The following is an 11727-nucleotide window of genomic DNA, read 5'->3' as shown; positions in this document are numbered from 1 at the left end:
CCGAGACTGTCATTGTATGATGTGGAAACAACAAAAGAACGAACAGGATGGAATCGGAGGCTCACGTGGTCACGTGACAGCGCACGGGCCGGGACACGGGACACAGGGATGACGCACCGGCGAACAGTAGCGACACGATTCTAATGGCCCGCCCCACTGGATGGACGCCGACAGAGATCCCCGTCTAATTGCACAACCAACGCCGCTAAATCTGATGCTAATCTAGGATTTGTTCCTTCACCTCCTCTCTCTCCCTCTCTCCCCTCGCGCACGGCAAGGAGAGAGCTCGCCAAACCCCTGTTTCCACGACACCCCGCGTCTCTTTGCGCGTTCGCTCCCTCGCTTCACCCCGCAAGTCGAGGCCTTCCGCTAGCTCTCGCTCGCTCCCCTGACCGGCTGCCTTTCCCCGGCCCTGAGACCGGAGGCGACCGCGCCCCGCGCCACGGATCTGCGGCTGCGACGGTGCGTTGCTCCCTCCGTCCCTCCCACCCCTCCTCTCTCCCAGCGCCGCAATGCGGCGGCGGCCGCCCCTGCTCGATCTGTTGCCGCCGCTCGCTCGACCCTGCGCACCTCCTAGTGGCGCCGGTGGACTGGGGCGCGCGCTCTTGCTCGACCGGAGCCCGGTGTCTGCGCGGCCGATGGCTATCCCGTGCCGCGATTGCCTCGGTTCGGTTTTTTTCCTGTTCTGTTAGGATTCGGTTGGTTTCGTCAGTTTTGGGATTAGGCCGCCCGTTTAGGTTGTTGGTTTGCGATTTTTAATCTGCTTCTGCCCCCGCGCCGGACGCACTCGGCTCCCGTCCCGCGTCGCACTGCCGCAGTGATGCCCGTCGCTGTCGCACATTTGAACCGCGTCAAATTCAAAGCTTTTCTATTTTTTCTCTGCGCGTGCGTTTGGCTGCCTAATCCAAAATTGTTCCAAACCTTCTTTTTGTTTCTTGTGCGTGTATGCTTGAGCGCCTAATCCAATTTCGTTAGCTTCCGTGCCAGTGAACCGAATTCAAGGCCGCCTCGTTGAAAGGGAGGTCCCCCCCTAGATCGGAATCCGCGAGTAAAATAGCCCGGAAAATGGTGCTTTATTTAAAGTGGGTGCGGTCTTTCCTCTTTGTGATCTGTCCCCCACTTCACTTCACTGCCGCTGCTGTTTCTTTTCTCACCTTTGGGCACTGAAAGTTAGCTTACTTAGACGGGAAATTCGCCGTTCAATTTCATCTTGTACAAGTCTTGGAGCGTTTGGTGGGAGCATTTAATCCCTCCCAACGATCTCTCTGTTCTTGGGAGGCTTCCATCTTGGTTTCAGTTCTGCAGCCTTTGTGTTTTTTTGGTTCGGCTTCTTTAATTGTCTTTTTTATGTTAGCTTCCTGCTTAGTGATAGCTTCAGGGGGTTGTGTCTAATAACTGGTGTTTGTCTTCGCAGATCCGTGTGACAGAGGGTAGGAATTTCGTTTGTCGTTTATGAATCCCGAGGGCTCTGCTTGCTAAAGGGAGGGCAAGGCAAGTTGGAATCCGAGATGAGGGGGAGAAATGACGCAGGGCAGAGCAAGAGGCCCATTGTGCTGTGCTGCATGATGATTGTGTGCCTATGCCTTCTCTTCCTATATTTCTCGGGCTCCAACGGGCAGGCTAAGAGCACTGCGTTTGAGTATGGAACCAAATTCTCGCGTACACTTGGATGGGGCAGTGATGACGGTGAGGATGGCTCTGAAGAATCCATTTTTGGGACTGGGGATGCAGATGATATTAAGCCCAAGAGCTTCCCTGTAAGTTTTCAGCTAGTGATCAACCATTTTCTTTTGTGGATTGTCTTTTTGTCTACTCGTGATTTTAATTGTTTGTTTTCTTCGGTGTTAAGGTGTGTGATGACCGGCACTCTGAGCTGATCCCCTGCTTGGATAGGAACTTGATATATCAAATGAGGCTGAAGCTGGATTTAAACCTGATGGAGCACTATGAGAGGCATTGCCCTCCTCCTGAAAGGCGCTTTAATTGCTTGATTCCTCCACCACATGTCTATAAGGTCACTACTGATCTAACTCCTCTTATAGTTTTCTTTTACTCCATTTAGATCGTGACTGAGTTATAGCTTACTTGACTTGATTTCATGGACCGTCCATTTTAAATTTTCAACTAGACATTTTAATATGACTGCATCAACTGCATCTTTTATATAGAATAATATGTGCTTCATGTAATCAAGAATATAGAACTCTTTTGCATGTAAATTAGATGATTTCGTTGCATGTAGATTAAGATGATTTGGTCGCAGGAAATATTAGATGTTTTTCCCTTGTTAATAACATGTGCACTGACCTTTTCAATCTGTACTTCTCTGAGAATAGTTCTGTTTGATTGGATCCTTCCTGAGCTGTGTCACACCTGCAAAACTTGTTTTTTTCCAGGTTCCTATAAAATGGCCGAAGAGTCGTGATGTAGTGTGGAAAGCAAATATTCCACACACTCACCTTGCAAAAGAGAAGTCAGACCAGAACTGGATGGTTGAAGCAGGTGAAAAGATCAAGTTTCCAGGTGGTGGAACCCATTTTCATCATGGAGCTGACAAATATATATCAAATATTGCAAATGTAAGATGTTGTCTTGATGCCCCTGTAAAGTTGCCCTGGAACTAAACATATGTGTTTTAAAGCATTGTGTATTCTGAAACTTTATTATCTGATCCATCTCTACTGTTTGACAGATGCTAAATTTCAAAGATAACAATATAAACAATGAGGGAATGCTTCGTACAGTTCTTGATGTTGGTTGTGGAGTTGCTAGTTTTGGAGGATACCTTCTTTCTTCTAATGTGATAGCAATGTCTTTGGCACCAAATGATGTGCATCAGAACCAGATTCAATTTGCACTTGAAAGGGGTATCCCTGCATATCTTGGTGTTTTGGGAACAAAAAGGCTTCCGTACCCAAGTAGATCGTTTGAATTAGCCCATTGTTCACGCTGTAGGATTGATTGGCTTCAAAGAGATGGGATTCTTCTGCTTGAATTAGACAGATTGCTCAGGCCTGGAGGTTATTTTGCTTACTCCTCTCCTGAAGCATATGCACAAGACGAGGAGGATCTCCGAATCTGGAAAGAAATGAGTGCTCTTGTGGAAAGGATGTGCTGGAAAATCGCAGAGAAAAGAAACCAGACTGTAATTTGGGTCAAGCCTCTGAACAATGATTGTTACAGAAGACGAGCTTTTGGAACGAAGCCACCTCTATGCAAAACTGGTGATGATCCAGATTCAGTGTGGGGAGTGCCAATGGAAGCTTGCATTACTCCGTATCCAGAACGTGAGTGCTTATCCTGTTCCCGCTGTAATCATTTGATGCTAAGTGTGTACCCTCCTTTTTCCTTGGGAATCAACTTCCTATCTGTGACATTTTTGCTTCTCTCCTTTCTCACACATGACAATTTTGCAATCAGGGGTAAATTTAGCAATAAAGTAGTTTCTGTGTTAGTTTGTGGTCTATGGCGTTTTTGCTTCCATTGAGTAACAATGATTCCTTTTCTGTAGATAATCAATGCTGAAATGGTTGTCCTTCTGTCTTTCCATTATAATTGGCATGTTTGTCTGTATTGTTAGCCATAGGGTAGAGAGTCCTCTACTCCTCTGTTTCTATGATTTTGTTCACTCCACCTCTAGTTAATCTTGAGATGCAAGAAGAAAAAAATGAAGAAGTGATTTTATGTTTTCAGAAATGCACAGAGATGGAGGAACTGGGCTGGCTCCCTGGCCTGCTCGATTAACAACCCCGCCTCCCCGTCTTGCTGATTTGTATGTTACTGCTGACACATTTGAAAAGGATACGGTTAGTTGACCTTACAATGTCTTTATGCATATGACATACCATTTAGATTCAGAATTTTCTTATTTGAGTCTTAACAACGTTGCATAGAAGGTTGCTTATATAATTCTTACTTGCAGGAAATGTGGCAGCAAAGAGTAGAAAATTATTGGAGTTTGTTAGGCCCAAAGGTGAAACCAGACACTATTAGAAACATTATGGACATGAAAGCAAACTTTGGGTCATTTGCTGCCGCACTCAAGGATAAAGATGTATGGGTGATGAATGTTGTGCCACATGATGGACCAAGCACCCTGAAGATAATCTACGATAGAGGACTGATAGGCAGCAATCACGACTGGTATGTGTCAAGCACCAATAAGTTTAGCTTTCTTATAATTGAATTCTATATGGCTAAGAGATTTAAGCATGGCGCCACTTTGTGGTGTGTTATGTTTTAATATCAATGGCATACTGTCTCTTGCTGCTATGGTCTTATCATATGTTAGGTTCCAACTTACTAGATCACGGATCAAGTTTTATGGTGAAATACAGTTGGTCCTGTTATACTTTATTTTGTGTCATTGGCTGTGCTGACTCGTGCAACTAGAACTTAATACACTAATTCCTTCAGTACTTTGTAGGGAGTGTTTCCTTGTTCGAATTTGTTCTTGGTATTATGTGATATAACAAAGTCCTTTAGTCCTGATCTATCTGAAACTATTAGGTGGTTTGTGTTTGGTTGCTGCTATGATTTTTGGCCAATACTGCTATTATGTTTTGTCTATTGGTCAGTCCATCTAATAACGGTGTTATGTTGTCTGTGTCTACTTTTTTTAGCTTCTTGAAAGTGGACTGCCCTGTGTTCTACTATTTGCTGTGGCACGTTAACTTAATAAATTTAGCTATATGACCATGTACCTCAAGCTTGGAGCCTCTCTTTAAGCTCTCCAAAAATAGCTTCAGAGCAATGTATGGGTAATTGAGGATAATTGAGTTAGATTCAATGTCTTCTGGTTTGAGTGAAGCTTTAGTAGCATTGCCATTGGAAATGTAATCATCAGGCCCTCATTGGGTACATCTAGATTTGTTGGATCTTGCTGTGTTCAGTCAATATTGTTACTGGCAAGTTTTCCTACAAGCAGGAAGTCTGTATTCCCACTGTTATTATTTACTCAAATACAATAATGTATCTGCAGGTGTGAAGCCTTCTCTACCTATCCTCGAACATATGATCTTCTCCACGCATGGACAGTCTTCTCCGACCTCGACAAAAGAGGTTGCAGTGCGGAAGACCTGCTCCTTGAAATGGACCGTATCCTCAGGCCGACTGGGTTTATCATCGTGAGGGACAAGAGCATTGTCATTGAGTTCATCAAGAAGTATCTCCATGCACTTCACTGGGAAGCAATAACTGCTGTAGATGCTGAACCCAGCCCAGAATCAGAGAATGAAATGATCTTGATAATCCGGAAGAAGTTGTGGCTACCAGAAGCAAGCTCGCAGGATTCCACCACGTAATCCTTTTCGTTCGACTCCCTTTTGCGCTCCCAGCATCTGCAGCCCAGAAGCCGAGAAGCGAGGCTCAGCTGCACCGACCAAGATGATTCTACACCATCGCTCCTGAGATAGGGTCCGGTTCTTGATTTCTAGTCCTACCACCCACGTGAAGATAGATTGTTTATCAGGATATGGCAAATATGTAGCAGGCTTGGGCTAAGAACAAAAAAAAAAGCCTATTTTTGTCTGAACGTATACTGCAAAAATGTCTGTTCTCTAGTCTGATTAGGAAATAAACATTCTTTTTTGTTTAATTCTTGAGCTTCATTTAGGTATCTTAAGTCCATTTATTGAAATCTTCTGTAGTATCCCAAACAGATTTGGTGTTTACTGTAAGGAACTTCGACTGTACACACATTTTGGGTTATGAGCTTTGCCCAGGTGCCTCAAGGCTGCTGGTAACCAAACCGAAACTATTCGTGTATAAATTTCTACCGGTAGTGCCTGCTTCCACATGTGACGTTCACGGATAAAGCTAGTAACTGGTAATGGGAGGACGTGCTGAAAAGAGACGGATAAAGTCAGAGACAATTAGGGCATGTAATCTGTTTTACATTGATTAGAAGGTATTCTACACCTAGTGTAGAATAGTATTACGGTAGTAATAATAATAAAGCCATCAATTTGTAATATAGCAAGCATATAAGAAGCATTACATAGCTATGCATGCAGGCGCTCAGCATGCTATCTTGTCCAGAAGATTCCACATGGGAACTTGTTGCAAAGAAAATGCATGCAACAATTTCACCAAACCCCTCCGGTCATTGTTTAGTGAGTTTAAAGTCTTATTCTCCCGTAGAACTTGTAATAGAGTTGCACATTATGTTGCGGCATTTGGTTGTAAGTGTCCTCGGGATACTCTCTTGTGTTGGGAAGGTATACCCGATGGCCTCGAGGATCTGGTGGCCAACAATCTCGCTGAGTCGATAAGTTAATGGAATGAAAGTTTCCGTTCAAAAAAAAAAAACCCTCCGGTGGTAGCAACACCACCACTAGTCTACCACTAGACCACCAGCAAGAGAGATTAAAGGAAAACTACTTTACTAAAGCAAACAAGCTTAATATGGAACGCCCAAACTTCTAAAGAAATAAAAAAAAAGATTACCTTACAGGGGATATATTACAACGGTCTTGGCAGTTACTCCCACCGTCCTAAAAAAAAGTCATCTTAGGAATTCTATGACAAATTAACAAAAAGGTAAAATGACCATGTTTGCCCCTTATTTACTATCAATATTTGGCACTAATTGATTCTTGCATGCACATGCACTTTCTAAATAGGATAGGATGACTTGTTTTTTTGGGACAATTTTTGAATCCTAGAGTAACTTATTTTTTAGGACGGTGGGAGTAATGTACAAGGATACTACAGGGATTTTATTGGCTACGGGTTTCTCACGTTTCTTCGCTGTGGAGCGTTCTAGCTTCTCTCTTGGTGCCTTCGTTCTGTGTGGTGTGCAATACTATCTCCTTATATAGTGCTACGGAGAGTACTGATGTCTTCGTTGCTCTTATTTTCTTCACCGAGCTTATCAAGTTATCATTATGAGATATGGCGCAAACTTCTGGATGGCGCAAACTATGCTTAACTAAGGATGCTGGTCTTCACATTCATTTTCTTTGGAACAAGTTCCTGCGTGGAATCTTCTAGATAAGATAGCATGCTGAGCACGTGCATGCAAAGCTATGTAATGCTTCTTGTATGCTTGCTATATTACAAACTGATGGCTTTATTATTATTATTATTATTATTATTATTATTATTATTATTATTATTATTATTATTATTATTATTATTATTTATCCGTGCCTATATTTTGAATTCTGCAGAAATTTTTTGGATTTGCTAGGATATATCTTCCACGCCCAAAGAGTTAATAGTACAGCTATCAAATTAAGGGAATGAGTATGTTATTGGAAGAATGAACCGAATTTAAATAGAGTGACCATAGTTTGAGATGGATATGGTGGAGAAGAAGACTTTATTGACTTGATTGTATCTTTAAGGTATTTTAAAAGAAAGAATCAAAGACAGGTGTTCCTAGCACCATTGTGTATCGAAAGGCCAAAGTTTATGTTACAGAAGGAAGACTGGCTGAATAAAAGCAGCTATAAGCACATTCAGACTATTTGCTACCTGTTGATGGATAACTGAAGAGTGAGGCATGGTATCAAGTCTCAACTATGATGATATGCCATGCCTTTATAGGAAGCCTGAGTAAAACTAAAGACTTCCTCCCTGAATTGGCATCAAACAGAGATGCTGCTGAACCAGTCAGTACTTCTAGCTTGCCCCTTTCTAGCAAAGAACTCCAGCTTCATAGATGAAGATCATATTTGCTGCCTGGATCCAAGGAGCGCAAACTGGATATGCACACAACTGTTTAATGCTTTCAAGATGGTGACATTGACTGTTGATATCCAGCCATTACTGATAATAGTGCAATGGTGCAAATGTTCACCATCATCGGATACTACTGTTTTTCATGGCATGCAAGATCCACCCTTGTAGTTAGTCCCCTTATTTACCATGCATCTCCACAGCTGCAAGTTCCATCCCTAAAATGGTGATAGGTGCAACCATCTGAAACAAGTATTTGCCGGTTCTTGTCCCTTGAGATAAATTTGATCGATGAATGGCACTCCATGCACATTCTAAAATTCTTTGAGATGCGTATTGGTTCATTATCATTCGTTGAAATGAGCCCATAACACACAGCGATCTTCTCTGTGTGGTGGCATGAGAATGGATCAACTTCTACATTGCAATAGGGCTCAGTATCTCGAGGGGAGTACCCAGATTGCTCCATCCTGATAGTTAAGTCTTTCCATGTACTCAAAATCGCATCAATTGCAGGATGCAAAAGATCTCCAGCCTCGAAAGGGTGCACAGTTGTACCATGGTGTAACCAGCTGCATTGTCTCTCAACATATAACCCTTGCTCTGCCATGGCATCCCTCACAGCCTCAGTGGATTCCCACAAGCCTGTGTCTGCATATATATTCGAAAGCACCATGTAGTTTGACGTATTATCTGGTTCAAGCTCGAAAAGAGCTTTTGCTGCCTTCACTCCAACCTCTAGATTTGAGTGCATCTTACAAGCTCTAAGAACAGTAGACCATAGGCATGCATCTGGTTCAAGCGGCATCTTCTGGATAAGTGTTAGTGACTCCACCAGTAGCCCGGCTGATCCCATGATGTCAACCATGCAAGTATAGTGTTTTAAAGTTGGTTTTATGCCGTACACATTTTCCATATTGTAGAAATAGCTCTGAGCTTCCTCCAACAGGCCTTCTTGCTTACAAGCTGAAAGTAGTAAAATAAAAGTAATGGGGTCTGGTTGAATGTTTGATTGTTCCAAACAATTGAACAAATCTATAACATCCCTAGGCATCCTATGAAGCAAGTAGCAACTCATCATTGCGTTCCATACTGCTATGTCCTTTGGAACAGTGCACTCAAAAACCAATCTAGCATCCTCAATATTACCACATTTACCATACATATCCATCAAAGCACATGCAAGAGTAGTTGGGTAGCCACCAGACCAGCATTTCGTGATGTAGCTGTGCAGTTCTCTGCCATATCCCAATGCCATTGTCATTCCACATGACAAAAGAGCAATTTGTACTGTAACCAAATTGGGATGCAAATTGGACTCGAGGACTTCACCAAACAGCTTCAATGTAACTTCTGGCTTCCTGTTATGCTTGTAAGCTGCCAACAAACTATTCCATGTGACAACATTCTTGTTCTCAATTTTCTGGAAGACGTTAGCAGCAGATGTCATATCGCCAGTCTTACCGTAAAGGTCAACCAGTTTGCTTGAAACAAAGATGTTTGATGTCAAACCATTCTTTAAAGCGTAGCAGTGTACTTCCTTCCCAAGACGATCTAACTTGAGGTCTGTTAACAATGAGAGGACACCAGTAATGGTTGTGCCTGTGGGTTTAATTGGGCTGCTATTATCAAGAAATTTCCAAGACTTTGCTTTCCCATCACCAGAACACTGCATGTATCTGAAAGCGTCCAGTGCATCAGTGTAAAGGCCATGTTGGTACAAACCACATATTAACGCATTCATCGAGACCACATTAGGCTTCAGGCCCATGTCAACCATGCCTGAAAACAATTCATAAGCTTGTTCTTTCTGACCTGCTCTAGCATATTCAGCAATGAAGCTGTTATATGTGACAATGTCAGGCTCCAATCCATCCTCCTGCATCAAGTTATAAGCTTCCCACGCCTTGTCCATCCTGCCCTCTCTGATATACAATTGAATTAACTCATTCCAGACAGTGACATTCTTCTCTTCCTCAATGGAGGAAAAGACAACTCTTGCATAATCGAATTCTCTGCATTCAGAGTACATGCTAATCAAGGATGCTCCAATGTAAACGTTGAGCTTGATTCCATGCCGCAAAACATAAGAATGCAGTTGCTTTCCGATTCTTAGTGCCTGCAAGCCAGCGCAAGCAGGGAGAATACTAGCCAGAGTCACCGAATCAGGCACCTTGCTCTCACACATCTCGTGAAAAATCCCCATAGCCTCGTCATACAGTGCATTCTGCACACAACCCGAGATGATGCAGTTCCATGAATTGACCCCCGGCTCGACACCTCTGAGCCGCATTTTGTCAAACAGATGCAGCGCAGCACCGAGGTCACCATTTCTTGCAAATCCGGACACCAGCGTGTTCCAAGAAATCACGTCCGGCCGCACGCCGCTCTCTTGCATCTCTTCGAACAGGGCGAAGGCCTCGTCCAGCTCCCCGGCGTCGGCGTGCGCGCCTATGAGCGCGGTCCAAGCCACGACGTCGTGGTCGGGCAGCGACGCGAACGCGGCGCACGCGGAGGCCACGTCCCCCAGCGCCGCGTACATGGCGACGATCGCGTTCCCGACGACGGGGTCCCCAGCGAGCGCGGCCCCGCCCTTGGCGGCGAGCGCGTGCGCGGCGGCCGCGAGGCCGGGGGCGCCCAGCCCGGCGCAGGCGCGGAGCACCTGCGGGAGGAGGAACCTGTCGGGCGAGGCCCCCGCGGCGCGCATGGACGCGAACGCCTCGCACGCCGCGCCCCACCGCCGCGCGCGGACGCAGGCGCCGATCTCCCGCGCGAAGGGCGCGGCGAGGTCCCGGTCCCGCACCCGCGGGGACCGCGCGCGCGCGCGGCGCGGCGACGCATGCCCCTGGCTCTGGGGCGCGCCATCGAGCCGGTGGCGGTGCTGCGCGTCAGTGGATGGGTTCTGGAGGGCGGTGCAGCGAGGGGAGTGGACGGCGCGCGGGGGAGGGGACGGGGACCAGGACGGCGGCGGCGGTATGGTCGCCATGGTTTTTTTTTTTATGGCGTCAGTTCGGCTGAGCTCTGGCCTCTGGGTGCGTTTGGATGCCGCCACTGCCAAGTCCCGCCAAACCATTGGCCGCCCAAGAATTGGCCGCGCGCGGGCTCGAAAAATGAACCGTGTGCTGATATCCAAACGCGCTCACTCGTCGCTGCTCGTCAAAGGCCAAAATCTGGCCTCGCAATCACGGGCAACAATCCAAACACGCCCGCACTCAAAAAAAAAAAAAACAATCCAAACACGCCCACGCCCACGCCCACGCCCCGTAGAAGTGAGTGTGCGGAGCATGCTAATTGGGCTTCATGGGCTCAGAGTTTTTCAATGGGCCTGCAAGAGTGGTGGAATTCATCCTTTCCACTTGGTTTGAACTGGGCCACAGCCCACAGAGCGAACCCAATGGGCTACTAGAGGCAAAAGTTTGCGTTTTTTTATGTTTGTCGATTTTCTATTGGGTACAATAACTGACGTCTTTGAGGATTATAAATAAATCTGGAATTTCTATATGCTCCCTCCAAATTATTAGACATTTTGACTTTTTTAGATGCATAGATTTTGCTATGCATCTATATAATCTAGAAAAGCTAAAACGACTCTTAAACCTACAATTTTAAGAAAACATAGTGTGTGTCTTCAATGGCACAACAACATATACATCACTTACCACTAGAGAAAGTCATCTAAATAATAAGCGACACAAGACGTGAAACGAGTTTGCCTCGCAAGGAAGAACTAAGAAATATAACCAGGCCGTTAAAAAAATACTCTACTAGCCATCCAATATCGATGCTAGTTATGAATACTGTCGCGGTTGTAAAAGCTGAAACGGGACTTCAGTTTCTAGCCGGAAAAGAAAAATAGAACCGGCAGCTGCCTTTCCTTCTCAGTTGTCACTATGGCCAGACTCATGTGAACTGGGGGGACACCAAGTTGCAGCCAAATTGCACGAAGCACTCACGCTCATGCATGCATCCTTCTTCCCAGAGCTAGCTTAAGACCAGGCCAAGCCAGGAATATTTGCAAGTTGAGCCCTGCATGAGGCAACCAGA

General features: G+C 45.1%; 2 protein-coding genes across 4 annotated transcripts; one reads left to right on the top strand and one right to left on the bottom strand.

Annotated features, from left to right (window-relative positions):
• Positions 1–221: 221 nt before the first annotated feature.
• Positions 222–5750, top strand: LOC120650788 (probable methyltransferase PMT3). 3 transcript variants are annotated; one of them, XM_039928054.1, is made up of 8 exons: positions 222–462; positions 1415–1757; positions 1850–2014; positions 2397–2579; positions 2693–3287; positions 3694–3806; positions 3923–4143; positions 4982–5750. In XM_039928054.1, exons 2-8 carry the CDS (start codon positions 1509–1511, stop codon positions 5301–5303), a joined length of 1848 nt encoding a protein of 615 aa, XP_039783988.1. In that variant the 5' UTR covers positions 222–462; positions 1415–1508; the 3' UTR covers positions 5304–5750. The 3 variants fall into 3 exon arrangements, with proteins under 3 accessions (XP_039783988.1, XP_039783990.1, XP_039783989.1); XM_039928056.1 differs by lacking the exon at positions 222–462 and adding an exon at positions 910–1082; XM_039928055.1 differs by lacking the exon at positions 222–462 and adding an exon at positions 1114–1321.
• A 1551-nt stretch (positions 5751–7301) lies between these two features.
• LOC120650787 (pentatricopeptide repeat-containing protein At5g04780, mitochondrial-like) lies at positions 7302–10690 on the bottom strand. Its single transcript, XM_039928052.1, has one exon. The coding sequence runs from the start codon at positions 10667–10669 to the stop codon at positions 7868–7870; it is 2802 nt and encodes a 933-aa protein (XP_039783986.1). The 5' UTR covers positions 10670–10690; the 3' UTR covers positions 7302–7867.
• Positions 10691–11727: the final 1037 nt, after the last annotated feature.

Source organism: Panicum virgatum, chromosome 9K (genome assembly GCF_016808335.1).
Source record: "Panicum virgatum strain AP13 chromosome 9K, P.virgatum_v5, whole genome shotgun sequence".
Lineage (NCBI taxonomy): Eukaryota > Viridiplantae > Streptophyta > Magnoliopsida > Poales > Poaceae > Panicum > Panicum virgatum.
The sequence above is the reverse complement of the archived record's forward strand: the minus strand, read 5'-3'. Positions and strand labels throughout refer to the sequence as shown.

Coding starts and splice junctions, on each gene's coding strand:
- LOC120650788 (XM_039928054.1), top strand. CDS start 1,509: ATGAGGGGGAGAAATGACGCAGGGCAGAGCAAGAGGCCCATTGTGCTG. Junction 2,015..2,396: donor CTCCACCACATGTCTATAAG/GTCACTACTGAT, acceptor GTTTTTTTCCAG/GTTCCTATAAAATGGCCGAA. Junction 3,807..3,922: donor ACACATTTGAAAAGGATACG/GTTAGTTGACCT, acceptor TCTTACTTGCAG/GAAATGTGGCAGCAAAGAGT.
- LOC120650787 (XM_039928052.1), bottom strand. CDS start 10,669: ATGGCGACCATACCGCCGCCGCCGTCCTGGTCCCCGTCCCCTCCCCCG.